This window comes from Apodemus sylvaticus, chromosome 18, assembly GCF_947179515.1.
Source record: "Apodemus sylvaticus chromosome 18, mApoSyl1.1, whole genome shotgun sequence".
Classification (NCBI taxonomy): Eukaryota; Metazoa; Chordata; class Mammalia; order Rodentia; family Muridae; genus Apodemus; species Apodemus sylvaticus.
Genome location: NC_067489.1, coordinates 43,305,825 through 43,323,396, shown reverse-complemented (window position 1 = coordinate 43,323,396; position 17,572 = coordinate 43,305,825). Strand labels below are relative to the sequence as shown.

General features: G+C 41.5%; 1 protein-coding gene across 2 annotated transcripts in view; it reads right to left on the bottom strand.

Moving 5' to 3' along the window:
- Window positions 1-6,593: 6,593 nt before the first annotated feature.
- Window positions 6,594-17,572, bottom strand: part of Pdlim3 (PDZ and LIM domain 3) — a 34,226-nt gene continuing 23,247 nt past the window's right edge. Inside the window, exons 5-8 of one of the 2 annotated variants that reach the window (XM_052162645.1) lie at window positions 13,006-13,269; window positions 11,463-11,593; window positions 8,515-8,626; window positions 6,594-7,373 (exon numbers count right to left, since the gene is read on the bottom strand). In XM_052162645.1, the coding sequence (XP_052018605.1) occupies window positions 7,184-7,373; window positions 8,515-8,626; window positions 11,463-11,593; window positions 13,006-13,269 (697 nt within the window). In that variant the 3' untranslated portion in view covers window positions 6,594-7,183. The remainder of the gene's footprint in view (window positions 7,374-8,514; window positions 8,627-11,462; window positions 11,594-13,005; window positions 13,270-17,572) is intronic. The other variant, XM_052162644.1, reaches the window with a different exon arrangement.

The following is a 17,572-nucleotide window of genomic DNA, read 5'->3' as shown; positions in this document are numbered from 1 at the left end:
ATAAAAGTCTGATTTTTTATTTGTAAAGTCTATTCCTATGGGATAGAATTAAAATGCACATTATCAATTTTTTAAAGCCAAGAGTCACAACACTTCAAAATCTTTTTCCTTCAAAATCAATTTTCCTTTTAGAAAAATCTACTTTTACCTGTTAACTAACAGCTGCAGGTCCAGAATTTGGAACAAACTCAGGCATATTGCACAAAACAAGTTTGTCAGGTCTATTCTTAGCAACTTCTTATCAGACTATAAGATGTCTGAGGTTTTCAGCCTCATGAGATCTTTTTTTAAACCTGGGATTACAGGGCTATCACTAAGCATGGATGGAATCTACAGATGGAATCTGAGGACATACCATGTGACAGGGTTTTTTGTTTATTTTTACTAAGGCTTGTGTTTTGATGGAGAAAAGAGCCTCATGACATTGACTTAGGAAGGCTTTGGTGAACAGAGGAGTGGCCCCTGGTTCTGGAAAGACTCAGTGCAGCAGTATAGGAGAATACCAGAACAAGGAAGTGGGAAGGGGTGGATGGGGGAATAGGGAGAGGGAAGAGGGCTTATGGGACTTTCAGGGAGTGGGGGGCCAGAAAAGGGGAAATCATTTGAAATGTAAATAAAAAATATATCGAATAAAGAAAAAAGGAAGGCTTTGGTGGATTACAGAGGTAACTTCTACAGCTTGAAATATGAATGAAAATGTCTCTATATGCAGTCCTCATTAAGTTGCCAGCAGGATCTGATTCTGTCTATTGAGAGCTGAAAAAATAAATAAAGAGGCTGCACAGTGGTGACACATGCCTTTAATCCCAGCACTTTAGAGGCAGATGCAGAGGCAGGTAGATCTCTGTGGGTTTGAGGCCAGCTTGGTATACAGAGAAGGTTCTAGGACAGCAGAGGATACAAAAGAGAAACTGTTTCAAAAAAAAAAAAAGATAAAACAAAATAACAAAACACCCAAAAAGGATTGAAGTCATTTTCATTTTAAAATAATTTATATTTTAACTAATATATTATTAGTATTATGTGTGTGTGTGTGTGTGTGTGTGTGTGTGTGTGATGTGTGGAATCAGAGGCAGCTTCACAGATGCAGTTGTCCCCTTACATGGACTGTGGGCAATGACACAAAGTCTCCAGGTTTGCATGGCAAGGTCTTTATCCACTGAACCATCTGCTGACCCTTATTTCACATAACCTTTTGGGGGTACAGCATCTTAGCATGTAGCCCTGGCTGGCCTAGAACTATCTATGTAGACCAGGCTGGTCTCAAACTCACAGATATCCACCTGCCTCTGCCTTCTGGGTTCTGGGATCAAAGGTGTGTGCACTGACATTCCCAGCAAATATTTCATATAATCTTAATTTAAGATGATTGTATATCAGACACTTCTTATGGGGATAGTAACTAAGGTTAGGTAAGGTATTACACTTTGAATGATGTGTATGGAATCATGATATGGTTTTTTTGTAGCCTAAAATGCCTGCCATGCCTTAACCCTTAGAGAAAAGAAAACATATTTTTTAGATATCCTCTGCATTCTTAGCCATTATTCTAAGTTGTTTTAAGAGTTAATGCCAATACCTGATTTATTTATTCAAACATTTATTTACTTATTGTGAGTATGTATACCTGGGTATGTACATAGCATGCTTGTCTACATGGGCATGCATGGGCATTCCTATACATCCAGGAATTAGTTCTCTTCCTCTGTGTGGGGTTCATTGGGTTTGGCATCAAGTGCCCTGACCCACTGAGCCATCTCAGTGCTCTCTGATTTTATGTTTGTTTGTTCATCAAGTAATCAAATGAAAATGATTGATAATCATCCCCCAATCTGAAAATAATTACAATAATATAGCCCACTTTGAAGGTGATTGGTTTTACTGATCAATCCTAGGAAGCACTCCCATGAGCGTTGATGAGCTCTGGAAGCAGATGGGAGCAGTAACATGACTTCGTGTCAGAGCCTCAGCATTTCTCGCTTGTCAGTGCCCAGTGAGTGTTTCCTGAAGTATCCATCCTCTGTAGTAGTGAGAATCTTCGTTTCTTTTAAAACCCAGTTGTGTTTTGTGAATGTATTTTGTTTGAATCCCAGGTGTGGGATAGGAGGCTGCTTCACAGCAGGTGATTATAATTTGCCTCATACCCTAGCAGAGGTGTGATTTTTTTGCCAGCTGCAGATAGTTTAATTCTGGGGACCCTGGAGAGGGTATAAAGTGGGAGCCCCAAGAGGGCCTATGGAGGCTGCTGATCAACCTGCTGCTATTGTGGTTTGATGAGAAGTTGAAGATATCCTGATGATGAAGATTGGGTTTGCCCCAAGGAAACCAATGCCCCTAATCAGCAGGCTAAAGAGCTCTGTGCCCTTTTCCCCTCTAACCTTCTCTCTCTCCTATCTAAAGTTGGAGGCTTAGAAGGGATTGGGGAGGAATAAGGTTGGAAGGGAAGTAGAGGTAACAGAACCCAATAAAAAACTAAACAAATATGCCAACAGTTCCTGAAGACACCAGAGATCTGCCTGAGCCAGGCAGGGAAGGTGACACTTGTTTACTTGAATTCTTTTCATCCCTTTAGTCTCTCCTCAATGTTCTTTTCTTACTTAAAGTGCAGCATAAATAAAAGAACTTTTGGCTGTGACGACATAATAATACAGTAATGGTTACAGGGAGCAACTTCTCTTATGGATAAAATCAGATTGGCTTAAGGGGCAAAATGCCAAATAATTGTTTTTAAAAATATATTATTTATTTATGTATTTATACATGGGTGATGATGTATCCATGTGTCTGTGTTTAGAGTTGTTCCCTGGAGCTGAAGTCACAACTATTGTGAGCTGCCAGATGTGGGTGTTGGCACATGAACTTGGGTCTTCTGTGAGAACAATACATGGTCCTAACCACATAGTCATATCTCCAGCCCTATGGGAACATTTGTTAACTAGAGTTGTTAATAAAAAGACCCAAAGCTGCATCCTGCTTACCTCGGGTGTTCTTATGCTGGGCAACTGAGAAACTTAACTTACGTAGTAGTGAGTAAGCTGTTAATGAGAGACACTAATACACTTTATGTTCCACCGCTTAACAGGTACAAAAGTCCACGGTAGCAGAGATAGTTTTCCTTAGTATTTTGGCTTTCTACAGCTTGTAAATCTAAATAAAGTTTAAGCCTTTCCTTCTTTTTCCCCCAAGAAAGCTAAGTCAAAATTGATTGTTTATTTATTTATTTATTTATTTATTTATTTATTTTTTGTTCATGACATGAGTTTCTTCTACATAGACTTTCTCTGGCTTGAATTTGTTACAAAAGGACAAAATATTATGTAAAGGGAATATTTCTTTTTTCATTTGTTTGCTTTAAAAAAAAATTCTTGGGGCTGGACAGATGCTCAGTGTTTAAGAGGATTGGCTGATCTTTTAGAGGACTCAGGTTGGTCCCCAGAAGTCACGTGGTGATTCGCCATCCATGACTCTAGTTCTAGGAAACCCAACCCCTTTTCTGCCCTCCATGGGCACTTTATATCCATGGCACACAGACATTCATGCAGGTAAATCACCCACACACATAAAACTAATAAAGTGTTCAAGAAAATGCTTTTAAAAACGTTCGTTTTTACCATTGATATTTTTATGTCCTACCTTACACATTTTAAAATAATTTTCATATGACATTCACTTCTATTTCTTAATTCTAGTTAATTCTTTCATATATATTAAAAATTTGGGTTGTTTGAAGAGTAGTATTGATTCTAAATAATGTATATACAGCTTTAGGGCCTGCCTCCCAAGCTTTAACAATAAAACCCGAGTTATCTAATTACCGCCGTATGTCTCTAAAGTTTCAGATTTTACAGACACTGTTTTATTTTACTGTAATAATAAGTCTCTTATTAAGCTTGAGTGTGAGAAATTCACCATGTACTCTACTGTATTTAAAATATGTGAACAATGATTTAAAGGAAGCTACTATAATTTCATTGTTTGCTTTTTTAAAATTTTTTTTATTCGATATATTTTTTATTTACATTTCAAATGATTTCCCCTTTTCTAGACACCCACTCCCCAAAAGTCCCATCAGCCCCCTTCCCTCCCCCTGTTTTTCCACCCAACCCTTCCTACTTCCCTGTTCTGGTAACGTGTAGCCCAGGCTGGCCTCGAACTCGTGATCCTCCTGCCTTTGCCTCCTTCAGCAAATCCTACCGGCGTGCGCCACCACAACCGGCATTGTTTGCTTGTTGACCGACTCATTAAATGAGGTGTATTGTGTAGCCCAGGCTAGCCCCATCTTTCTGTCTCAGTCTCTCATGCTGGGATTACAGGCATATGTCTCCATGCCCAGCTTGGAAAATACTGCTTAACATCCAAAACACAGTGTACAGTAATGTCTAATGCTTCTTTATGAGCCTTTCGGTCTTAATTCATTCTATTTTCAGTGAAGAATACAATCATCCTTATTCTTTGTGTTTCCTTTTCTGGTGCAACAGTGGTCTGTTCCCCCTTTCTCACCAACTCACTGGAGGGGTGTGAGTGGGCAGTGTAGGGCCAGAAGGAGAGTGTGTAGGCAGTGAGTACTTCTTTGCTGTTGTTTGAAACACGGTCCTGGGTATTTGGTCCTAAATGTGTTATGTAGCCAAGAATGACCTTGAAGTTCTCTGATCCTCCTGAGTTTGACTCCCTAGTGTAGAATTACAGATGTGTACTCCAACACTTGGGTTATTTCATGTCAAGGGGGGGATCAAACCTGGGGCTTTGTGTCTAGGAAGTGCGCACTAATCTGATGGAGCCACATCGCTAACCTCTAAGTGCTTCTTAAAGACTTCCATGTGTTCTCCTTTGGTGGCCCTACCTCTAACCCCTGGTTCAGCAGTGCCTGGCCTTGTCAGTTCTCATGCTTTTCAAAAACCTAGAGAATAGGTTCAATGGTATTTGCATTTTCTCTGTTGCTATTTTTGGTTTTAATTTTCTCAGGTTTTCTAAGTCCATCGCCACTCATTTATTTTCCAGCTTCCACAACTTTTTGAGAAAAAATTCTTAAAAATAACCTTTGAGAGAGAGAGAAAAAAAGAGTTTTACATAATTCGCATCCTAGAACTCAATAAGAACCGACTATTTTTAATAGCTGTAGTAACAAACATGTTTTACACTTGCAGAGGTTACCATCTAAAATGCCCATGGGAGCCAGGCAGGTATTCTCTGAAGAAATCAGGGTCAGAGACCATTAGTTAAGTGTCTCAACCTGGACACTGTAGGAGGAAGATAGACCTGGCTGTGTCTACCATGGAAGGCAGACTCTCTGAGGCGATCCACATCACCTCAGCTCCCTGGTTCCCCGCTGTGTGAATATTAAAAGATCAGAGGCTGGAATGTCCCAATGTCTATGGTGAGGAAAGCAGAAGAGAGGTACAAGCCAAGGGTATTGCTGTGGGGCTAGCTGAGGTGACAGGGAAGGGGATTCCTAGCAGGAGCTATGTCACCAGACTGTCCAGGCCAGGGGCCAGAGAGAGATCATGTCCAGATTCAGAACTCCTTGGAAGCCTGAGCTGAGAGTTTCTGAGGTTACAGAGGAGTTAAGGCTAAGACCTGACCAGAGCTGTGCCAGGACAAAGTTCACAGCAAACCATGGAGGTCAGCAGTGGGCACCAGCAAGCCCGAGTAGACCAGCAGTGCCCGCCTTCTCTGGGAGATCCCCCCATAGAGGAGTCATCTTGGGATGGGAAGAAGATGCTGCTGAGGCAGTGAAAGAAACGACCCTGATGGACCCTCACCTTTCAATTTCACTGAATGTTATGTGAAATAGACATTCTAATCAACAGCCCATGCTGGGGAGGCCGGAGTGGTGGCTTGTTACTTAAGAGCACTTGTCATTCTTGCAGAGGACCAGAGTTTAGTTCCCAGTACCTACATAGTGGCTCACAAGCTTGTCCAACTCCATTTCCAGGGAATCCACTACTTTTCTGTGATCTATGCAGACAGCAGGCATGCGTGTGGTACACAGACATCCCTCTGGGCAAAAACCGTCATACGCATACAATAAAATAAACCTAGGCAATAAAAGGAGTCCAAGCCAAAGCAAAAATAAATGCATAATGGGAAAGGTACGGAATTACCTTAATCTAGAGGATTCCAGTACCCCTGGGATCAGCAGAGATTTAGGGTTCATCAGAAATGGTGAGGGAGCTAAGGAAGAATCTCCTTGGTTAACAAAGTGCTTGCCTACCAAGTGAGAGGGCTGGAATTTGATCCTTAGCACTTCTGTAAAAAGGCAGAGGTTCTGACAGCTGGTGATGCAGAAAAGGGGAGATCTCTGGGACTGCTGACCCTCCAGTCCAAGCCCCAAGCCCCAGGGAGAGCTCTTGTCTCAAAACCCAAGGTTGATGGCTCCTTGACATGAAGGTTGATTTCTGGCATCCACAAACCTGTTTACACTTGTTCAGGCCTACACACACACACACACACACACACACACACACACACACACACACACACACACATGCACGCACACATCCATCCATCCAACCCTTACCATATACACAAGGACTGAGCTATAAAAACTAGAGAGGACACAGATTTTTTAAAATATCTGTTAATTTCCACACTAAGAAAGGAGTGAGACCTCTTACAGAATCTGTTGGTCACTACTTCACTATGAATTACAAAAACATGCTCCACACATTTATTTTGCTTGTGTTATCCAGTGGTACAGTTGTTTGCAGGTATAATAGAGCAACCTTCCTCACATGTGCTTTAGGAATAACAACACACAGACGACTGCAGATTTTGTTCGAGTACAAGGCTGTTATTTGGCATTACTTACTACAATTACCAAAAGCAACTTGGAAGAAAAAACAAGAGGACTCCCCAAATATCTGGGTGTTTACACATCAGATGGTTGTATAACAGATGGAACATGGTATTGAAATGTTATTGCTTTAAGTGTCACCATTGTTGTCCCCAAAGATAAAGAATTACGATCCATAGATAACACTTGTCTTAAATTAGCAGGCAGGCCTTTGCCTCCCCATGTCTTTCCCTCACTACACAGCAAGATAAATTTCTAAAAGCCTCGGCTTTAGATTGGGAGGTGACTGTTCGCACTCCTCCTGCTTGAAGTCTCCACATCATCGGCCGGAGTTTGTATGTGTGTGTGTGTGCGCGCATGCGTGCATGAGTGTTGGCATCTGCAAAGGATTTAAGCTTTGGGGTACAGAGTGACGGTGTCGTAGCCTTCTGGGGGCCTCGTACGGGCTCTTGCATGTGTCTCACAATACAGCTCCCCCTCCACGAAGAAGTAGCCTTTCTGCTTGAGGTTGAGGTTACAGTCAGCACACACGAAGCACTCCGGGTGCCGGTACTTATCCCGGGCCTTGACGACAGCACCTCTGCGGGGAGAAGACACGGGTACAGACAGGTGAAAACATCACAGAAAGAGGACAGAGAGGATGCTGCCGTAAGCCGGCCTGTTTCACAGTCAGGGAAACACAGTGCACAATCCGGCATGTGTACGTGACAGCTCGACCACACCATTACCATTCTCTGTGAGGTGTGAATAATCTTTAGGATCTCAGACCGGTACCTACATGACCTATGAACCCCGCCCCCATTCCCCAGCTATGGAAGCCGAACCCCATAAAGGGGTAGTGGTGATGGAGCAAGGCTGTGAGCTGCTGAGACGGAAGTTCCACTGCTGGTTTCTTATTCTTGTGGTCCATTTACTCTACCCAGTGGGGATGGCGCACCCAGAGGGTGGGCTCACCTTACTCAAGGACACTCAGTTTATTGTTTTTTTAGGAACAATAGCTATTTTTGGTGAGACTGTGAGTTGTTCGTTTTCAGAAGTGCTATGAGGCCATCCCTTTTCTTTGGTTCTAACCAGGTTCCTCTTCCCTCGCTGCTCTCTTAACGGGGCAAATTTTGTCTCTCCTTGTGGTGGGAGAAGAGGTTGAGAGGGAGGGAGAAATGTCCACCTGAGACACATTTAAGAATGATAGGACCCTCTTGAAAAATCTGAATTAGCAAAGGTGGCTGTATATATACACATAGAGTTTCTTGATAATGTAGGCTGACTATATTTTAAAAATTTCTATCTTGATATTTGAATAATTAAAACTGCTTGTCACAAAATGCATTGTAATTCATAATCTAATGGTCCCTGCATTTGTTTCTCTTCTATATAGAAAAGTATCTAAAGATTATATATTAATGAAATTAATTTTTAAAACAGACATCATGATTTCTTAGAAATTATTTTCATATGTTTGGGCAGTTCTGTTTTTAATCTCACACAAGTAATTCTGAAAATACAGACTACTAACTAAAGTACTACATCAATTTGGGGTTATGACTAAGGCACATTGGCCAAATATGCTAAAGTGTGATAAATGTTCTATTTTAAGTTAATGAATAGAAATTTAACTTTTCCAAAATTGCCTTTTCTATGGAAAGTCTTAAAAGTACGAGAGATGGAAAACTGCCAACAGGACAACAGAATGAATTCCGGAGTCAGTTAAAAGCGAGACTTACACAATACCGCTCCCGCACTTGTCGCAGACCGGCATCCTCTGGGCACTGCCGGCCCCGCCGTGGGCTTTCGTAACCGGAGCCCGCACGCTTCGAGTGCCAGCAGGACGGTCATCTGAAAAACAAAGTGTTTCCATTTATGGCGGGGAACAGCTGGCTCCAGTCTGTACTTGGAGTCTATTTTAAAGCGAGCACTCTACCGTCTATTTTAAAGTGTGCACTTTAGCCCAAGGAATTCTTCAGCCGCATCTGTGCTGTGGTTTTAAAGGGAGCAGGGCCCACTGGTGTAGAAGAGGCTTGGTTCTGAAATGGGTCCCTTTAAAGTGAAACTGCTTACAAAACGCGCTTTTGGGAACCGTTGCAAGATGCTCCGAGGACTGGGCATCTTTCATTGGATGTCTATTATTTTTTCGAGACAGGGTTTCTTTGTGCAGTTCTGCCTGTCCTGGAACTCTTTTGTAGACCGGGCTGTTCTCTAATTCAGTGCTACTTGCCTCTATCTCTCCAGTGCTGGAATTAAAGGCGTGCACCACCATACCTGACTGTTTCATTTGATGTCTTTTGGAAATAAAACATATACGTGTACCATTCCGATGACTCGAGGCTGCAGCTCACCCGTATCTGCCACCTGTTACCATCCAGACAGGCCCTGGGGACCATGTAGCCACCACGCAGGAGGCGTGGTTTCCTTTCTTTTCAGCCCCTCTTCTTCACGGTTGGTGTACAAATGTGTCTGTTCTAGAGATCTCATATAAACACAGCCAACATGACCTTTGCTTCCGTGTCCCGTTTCTGTCACCTAGCACAGTGCTTTCAAGGCTCCTCCCTATCATACCTTTTAAAGGTGGAATGACACTCTTTCCCAGGTATGCTATCAGACTTTGTTTACCCACTGGTGTCTCAGTGGGTATCTCAAGTGTCTCCACCCATTCGGTCCTTGTTAACAAGGGGAATACCACTGTACAAGTGTGTTTTCTTTTCTGCTTTGAGATGTCTGTCTAGGCACAGAATCGCTGGGTCATTTCTTTTTTTTTGTCCCCTGGGATAAAGGCCTGCCTTTTATTTTAAAAGAATCCTCCATCAGAGACGATGGAACCTAAATGCATCTCCCTTGTTTATCTGGGAACACTGATTTATTTATTTATTTAATATATTTATTTATTTTTACTTATTCACTTTATATCCTGCTCACTGCCCCCTCTCCTGGTCAGCCCCTCCCACAATCCTTCCCCCTCCCCTTCTCTTCCAAGTGGGTGGGGCACCTCCGGGTATCCCTCCTGCCCTGGCACTTTAAATCTCTGAGAGGCTACACTCATCTCCCACTGAGGCCAGGCAAGGCAGCCCAGCTAGCAGAATGTATCCCACATGCAGGCAACATTTTTTAGGACAGCCCCCACTCCAGTGGCTAGAGGTTGGGGACTCTTATGGAAGAATAATAGGAGGAAGGATTTCAGACCTAGAAAGGGATAAGAACTCCACAGGAAGACTGATAGGGTCAACAACCCTGGACCCTTGGGGCTCTCAGAGTCTGAACCACCAGCCAAAGAACATACCCAGGCTAGACCTAGGCCTCCCCCTTCATACGTAGCAGATGTGAAGCTTGCTTGCCCTTCGTGTGGATCCTGAACAGCTAGGTCATTTCTTAGTGAACTTTGTAAGAGGGAGTTGCTGTGCTTCCCACAGTGGTTACACCATTCTCATCTGTGACAGTGATGCACGTGGCTGTTATATCCAGGACCTCAGCAACCCATCTTAACGAGGCATGTTTGCCTTTGTGTGACTCTTAAAGGGCAGTATGCATCTTTACGGGGACAAAAAGCATGAACTGAAGTACGAGCCAGAGGAGAACGGAAGTGGGTGAGAGGTCAACTGTCCTTTGCACTGCCTGTGTGACCTTACCTAAGTCCACTTTTCTTATGCCTCTGTTTCTCATTCAACAAATGGGGCAAACAATAGTTTCTGTCTTCCTGAGTTACTGTGAGGTACTTTGGCAAAAAATGAGGTGCACAGTAGATTTGATTTCACGCTCTATTTTTCTCCCCAAGGTTGAAAATACTCTAAGGGATGGGGGGGCGGGGTCTGGGGGGGGAAGGCTGAGAAAACTTTTAGAATCTGTTGAAAACTAAATCTTTGATTAGTAAACTACTATGGGGCTGGAGAGATGGCTCAGAGGGTAAGAGTGCTTTCTTCTCTTCCAGAGGTTCTGAGTTCAATTCCCAGCAACCGTATGGTGGCTCACAATCATTTGTAATGAGGTCTGGTGCCCTCTTCTGGCCTGCAGGCAAAAATGGCAGCAGGATATTGTATACATAATAAATAAATCTTAGACAAATGGATGGAGCTGGAGAACATCATACTAAGTGAGGTAACCCAGTCTCAAAAGATCAATCATGGTATGCACTCACTGATAAGTGGATATTAGCCTAGAAACTTTGAATACACAAGACATAATCCACAAATTAAATGATGTCCAAAAAGATTGGAGGAGTGGCCCCTGGTTCTGGAAAGACTCAGTGCAAGAGTATAGGGGAATTCCAGAACAGGGAAGCTGGAAGGGGTAGATGGGGGAACAGGGGGAGGGAAGAGGGCATATGGGACTTGCGGGGAGTGTGGACCCAGAAAAGGAGAAATCATTTGAAATGTAAATAAAAAATATATCAATAATAATAATAATAAATAAATGAAAAACAAAACAAAAACAAACTACTATGCTGTCCTTGACTGCTATGGATGGAACTTGGGTTTGGTGCTTTTTATTCAAACAAGTGATTTCATTTCACGAATCCTTAGACACGTCCAGAAAACTTTCTCTAAATCCTTCTGGGCAAAAGACTCACTCTATTTACTGACTAAAACCAGTCAGTATTCAGACACTCCCCATGGCTAGGTTCTCCCTCCCCACCCCTCCGGCTGCCATTATAGATAAGTCTGTAGATACTAATGGCGCGCACCTGGCCCGTCGTTCACCAGTTCCTGCAGCACCCTGAAGGAGCCCGACTGTCGAGGAGCTGCTGGTTCATCCCGACCATCATGGAGCATGCGGTACACATCCGACTGAGGGGACACTGAGGCTGTGGGTTCACTGAAACACAAATATAGCTGGTGACGCATCATCGGGAGCCCCAGGAGGCCACGTGACAACAAATATCCTCCTCTGTTTACTGCAAGGGCTGAGTAGGACTTACTCTCAAGGGAATCTCTTGGATAAGAAATACCATTGGAATTCAGCTAGGTGACTCCTGCCAGGACATGGTAATTTTCTGAGACAAGACTTATGCCTGATGGCTGTATAATTATAGACATGAACAAAACTGTTCCCTTTACCCCCTGAAGAAAGACAGCAGACACCATAGTGTAGGAGGGAACTCGTCTTGGCTATTCTTACGCATAGAAGTTTAAATAGTCCTATTTTTGATATGAAACCAAGTTTCATATAACTTGAAAGCTGATGAAATTCACCTGACAGTGTTTCAAACCACATACTTCAGTAACTCATCAATACGTTTGTTAAACCAATGATGCAATTTTTGAAAAAATTTTATTAATAATAATGGAAGCAGTTTTATCTACTGTGCTTTTAGTGAATATATTAATAATAAACAATTAATTCTACTTGTCAGGCACTAAATACTTTGTTTACTGTATTACTTAGAAATTTTTCTGTGCATATTTTAATCACCTATATAATACTTGATGTATATATTTCTTTGCAAAATGGCTTTGGAATTAACTCACTGTAGAAATTTTTCTGTGCATATTTTAATCACCTATATTATATTTGATATATATATTTCTTTGCAAAATGGCTTTGGGATTAACTCACTGTAGAAACCCTAAGGCAACCTTGAGATATTGTACATAACATTCTTAAGTGTCACAATAACTTATAAAAAGTTATTTTGCAATATTAAAAGAAGCAATGGGATTTTATTTCATAATAAATCTTTTAAATTGGAAAAGCTATGTGGCAAAGGTACTTGGAACAGACATTAATATCAAAAAGAAACTAGTCAAAATAAAGACTAACAGAATTAAATATCTTCACTAACAACTGGAAGCATTTGCTTATAAAAACTTAGCGATGCAAACATTTAAAACAGCAAAAACAATCCCTCTCCACACATTCCCATTAGAAAAACAGGAAGGATCATCTCATAATAGTGTTGGGACATATCCCCTCCCATTTCTTCATCTACAAAAGACAGCTGATGTAAGATCTTAAGCCACTTCTGAGAATACTAAATCAGGCATTTACAAAGAACATTGTAGCTTTCAAAAGACATTCATTTGGTCATTATGTAATTTGATTTTTATTTCTGTCCTATCATCCATGTAGATAAGTTTTTAACCAGGCTTAAATGTTTGCAAAACATTTTTCCCCTTAAAGCTTTTGCATAATCTTTCCACCAAGACAATGTTAAAAGACAACCATTAAAGTCGACATCAGCCATGTGTTTAGTCAATATGCCCACAGTTCAAAAAGACTCATATTACCTCATGGAGGGTGTCTCCCCTAGAGCTGTGGCAACCTGACCCTGAAGTGTTTCCATAATATTGTCATCTGAGTACAACTGCATAGGAGTGTTAAACTGAGCATGTACAATCTTCACGCCCGGAAGTTCCATTTCCAAAGGAATGTTAGGGGCCATCTTAGCAGCAACTTTCAAGTCACCTGGGCAGATCGTACTAACGGTACTGACGGAAGAAGGGGTGCTACGTCCACTGCCACAGTCAATACCGGAAGGAGTGCTGCAGCCACTGTGTTAATGACCACGTGACGCAACGGTGACGCGGGAAACCGGAAGAACACAGAAAACGGGTACAGAGAAGTTAGAGGGAAGTGGGGACAGAAGAGGTGATCACATCAGTCTGAAACACTGGCTAGAAGGGGTTTCTAAAAGGGACGTTGTAAAACGTACATGCCAAAACACGTGAACAAAACTAAAAGTTGCAGGCGATACTGCATTTATTGGCTCGATTCTGGCAAGTTGAGGGCTAACATGTAGAAGAGTTGCACATAATGCAGGTAGATAAGGAAGGCCTGTCCTCATTGTTTTAAAAGTAGGCTGAATAATTTGGTTTCTGATGATTTCACAGGTAAATGGTAGAGGGAGATTAGTTGGATATCCCTTTATGACTCTGAATTTTATAATTGAAGCATTAATGACTGCTAACAAATAGTAGTATCACTATGTAGCATGAAAACTTAAACTCAACATTTCAAAGTAATTACGCTTCAGTCATAAAGTCAAACTTTGACTCCAGAGTAATTACCTACTGGTAAGACTAAATAAATATTGTTGTTACCATTTCAACCAGTACTTTATTGTTACCATTTTAATATATTATTTTTGTTCACTTATTTTGTTAAGAACATACTTTAAAAAATGTTCTTTAACTTAAAATAGGAGCTAGAAACAGTCGATAAATGCGTATCACCTTGCCCTTGACGATTACAGAATAGTTTACCTCACATTATTTGGATGCTACTCAAGGCTAACGTTTGTTTCCTTTGTACACAGGCATCTCATGCAAGATTTTGGCCACACATATTTATTTCCATGCATATTTTTATTTCCCTTTAAGGAAAAGGTTTAGGAACTTTAGTCATATTACAGAGGTTGGTCACCCGAGTCAAGAACTAGGGAGATTTTTGTACTTATTATGAAACTAAATTGGACACCGGCCACATTGACATGCATTTTGTTAATTAATTAATTTGGCACTGGGAATTGAACCTACGGCTTCATGCAGTCATCAGTCTAAGCTACATCCTTAATCTATGAGCATAGTAAATCCACACAGAGATACATTTTATAAGAAACTGGAATGTATTAAGAGAGTCTTCGAAAATGCACAGCCATTTAGAAGAAAGCAAAAAGAGGTGTCGATATTAATGTTAACCCCTATTATAGTTGACTGTGTTAGTGTTGCAGTGAACTTGAGACAGATACATATATGTGATGTGATTGCCTTCAGGTCAATCATCTGAGCTGTGACATATGGGGGCCCCCATCTCTGCATTTAAAGAACTACTGTTTTTAACCAGAGTTCCATGTAGACACCAAAAGGATGCTGAGTAGTGAGTTTTTAAAGTCAATGTTAGTTTAGATGGTATTGTCAATCAATTAGTTAATTTTTTTTTAGGGTTTTGTGACACAATCCAACTTCTTTACACCATCCCTTTAACTCCTGCCTCTTGAGAATCTGTTTAAAATCCAACCAGGACACTAGTTAGGCCATGTACCAAAATAGCATCTGGCTTTTTTAAGGCTCAGCACTATTTCCCAAAATTGAATTTAACTGCTGAAAGAAAGGAAGAAACTTTCCTCTTGTAGAGCAGTTTGGTGGGGACTAAAGGATTTGCTGTAAGCGTAATGAGGTTCATGAACTTGAAAAACGGGCGTCTGAGACAGTGGGTTAAATCTTGAGGGACTCGGGCCAAATGCAACGGATCCATTCAGGAAAGATTGCGGAATGCTAGATGCTGGATAAACAATTACCAGTGGGAATTCAGAGATAGGCTTTATTTTGATATGTAATTAGTAATCCTTGTCTGTTATTAAGGATTGTATATAGATGTGGATGTGCATATGGTTTTAATTTGTCAAAGATTATGTCTCTATGTCTTCTTCCTTTATCATTTGAATTAGGGGTCCTGTGTCTGCTAAGAAGAGGAAATGATGTAACAACAGCAAGAGACCTTTTGTAAATATCCAGGGCAGTGTTGAAAGAGTCCCCGTGTTGGTGATTTAAATAAGACGGTTCTCAGGAACTTTAGACCCAGAGGAATATTGTCCTGAGATCAGTAACTTATTATCAGTGACCCAGAATGCAGATGCTAATGTGATCTCCTGAGGCTGTCTTGGTGTGGCAAGATCGCCTGTCAAGTGGAAGGTGACTTCAATTACTTCAGAACCAGGTAGGTTCTTCCACAGACAGACAGCTTCCCTGGGACTGTGTTCAGACTTTCAGCGAAGAGGTGTATTTCTGGATGCAACTTCTTTAAAACTACCCGGAAACATTTCATTTTCACATTTAGGTTTATAAAAACAAATCTTGCCTATATTTTGAATGGTTACTCTGAATTTAAATTGTTGCATATTTCCATATTAAAAAACACTGGTGCTTTTGATGGTTTCAACTGTGATGAAGTTATCAATGAGCCAGAGCTAATACTAAAACACCAGGTGTGTTGACGTATAAACCCACCACACCTGTTTGATTTCAGATTAAACAAGATGTTCATTCACAGTGCAGTGTTAGCTTGGGGCGTAGCCTCAAAATTCTGTCTTGATGAAAAATCCCTGGGAGAGAGCAAAAATGTTGTGAGGCTAAACCAATTAGTGAGGGAACAGAGGAAGAAAGGCAGAAGGGAGAGGGGTTTCCTTCCACCAGCCTTTAGGATCTGTACACAGGTACTTGTTATTTTTTTTTTTTATTTACCTATTTTTAGAAGATTCCTATCATTCTATTATATTAAGAGGTACCTGCAAGTGACACTCTTCGGAACCCTTAGTTCTTATCACCACATTCAAGATAAGATAACACGATAAGATAACACAGAAGAAAGCCTCTCTGACCTTCTTTGAATTTTTGTGCAATTAAATGTGTCCCTGGGTCTATATTTATTCAATATGTTTAGCTGCCTATCATTCAAGAGCGAAAGAGCATTTGGAACTCTTACTGCAGTGTGTTCCCTGACTGCAGGTGGAGTGGTGTGGGGGTAGTATAGGGAAAAAAAAAGATGGTGAAAAGGAACGGAAACAAGATGGCAAAGAGGATGGTGTAGAGCTGCAAGGTGGGGACAAGGAGAAGAGCTTCTAATTCCTCTGTCTCGCATTCAGGAAATCCCGGGGACTCGTGGGATTTTAGTGCACATGTGATGAGCATTGCTTGTTATGGTCCAGGCTCATCTCTAGGTGTTAGGGATCCAACGTGGAGCTGTGCAGACACAGACCCTGCATTTAGCAGTACAGCATACTTATCCCTCCCTGTCCCCAATTCATGTCTCTTTCTCTTGTCTGACATTATGAAAGTTGTGTGGTTTATTTGGAGACACTCTCCTAGCCCTTCCTGTGAGCTTATTGCAGGGTCTCCACTTAAAAATCATATATTAAATGATTTACTAGCCACAGGAGGTGTTAAGTACCTACAGGTTCAGTCACGTAACTGTGAAAGGTACCAGTTAATATGCACTTAACAGTGATGGGCATTTCAATAAGCTGACGTGTAAATGCATTTAATTACCCCCTCCCCATAAAGCAATGGGAGGGTTAAATAAAATCGTGCCTGTGGCATGAGCTCACCTGTGGGCTCCCAGTTTGGGGTACACGATGTTTGCATTATGCCATGTTACTAACCAGACAGGATCAACCTAGTCTGGAAAACTGAAGGTCAGAATGAAATTTCCTGAAGTTGCTATTTGTTTTCAACTCAAGTTCAATTTCTAGACAAGATTCTAGGAAAGACTGTGTGGTCATAATCGCTTCTCTGATTGACAGGTAAGAATTTAGAGCTTGATCGTTACTGTTACTATGGGTTTATACAATGTCTCCCATGAGAGTCAGCAATACTCAAAAACTGACTTCCCTCCCTCATGATATTTTGATCTTCACTAGATAGAAAAGTCTCTTTCTCAAGGAGCCTTTGTTTCTTTATAAGGGTCCAGAGGTATGAACAGTTATTCTTATATAAGGGCTGGTGAGTTTGAAGGTACAAAGAGAAGCGGGCATTGAGGGGGATTGCAGGGATGGCCAGAGTCTGTCAAACACATAAAGTAACCCCAACTCCCCCTTGCCCTACCTGGAGCTGGTTTCCAGTTTTTGCCCTGCATGCTGGGCTTTCCTGACCTGGGGGAGGGGACATCTGGCTGACTCAAAGGGCACTGTGTTCTGGATGGGATCTCCAGGGCTTCTGGGGCACTAGTTATAAATACACATGGTGATCACATAAAACTTCATAGCCCTGTCATCTAGTCAATATTTACCCTCAGTAATGAATGGTGTTTGGCTACTGTTTGCTGCTAAGTGAGTTGTTTCTTTTTGCTTTTGAAATAAGC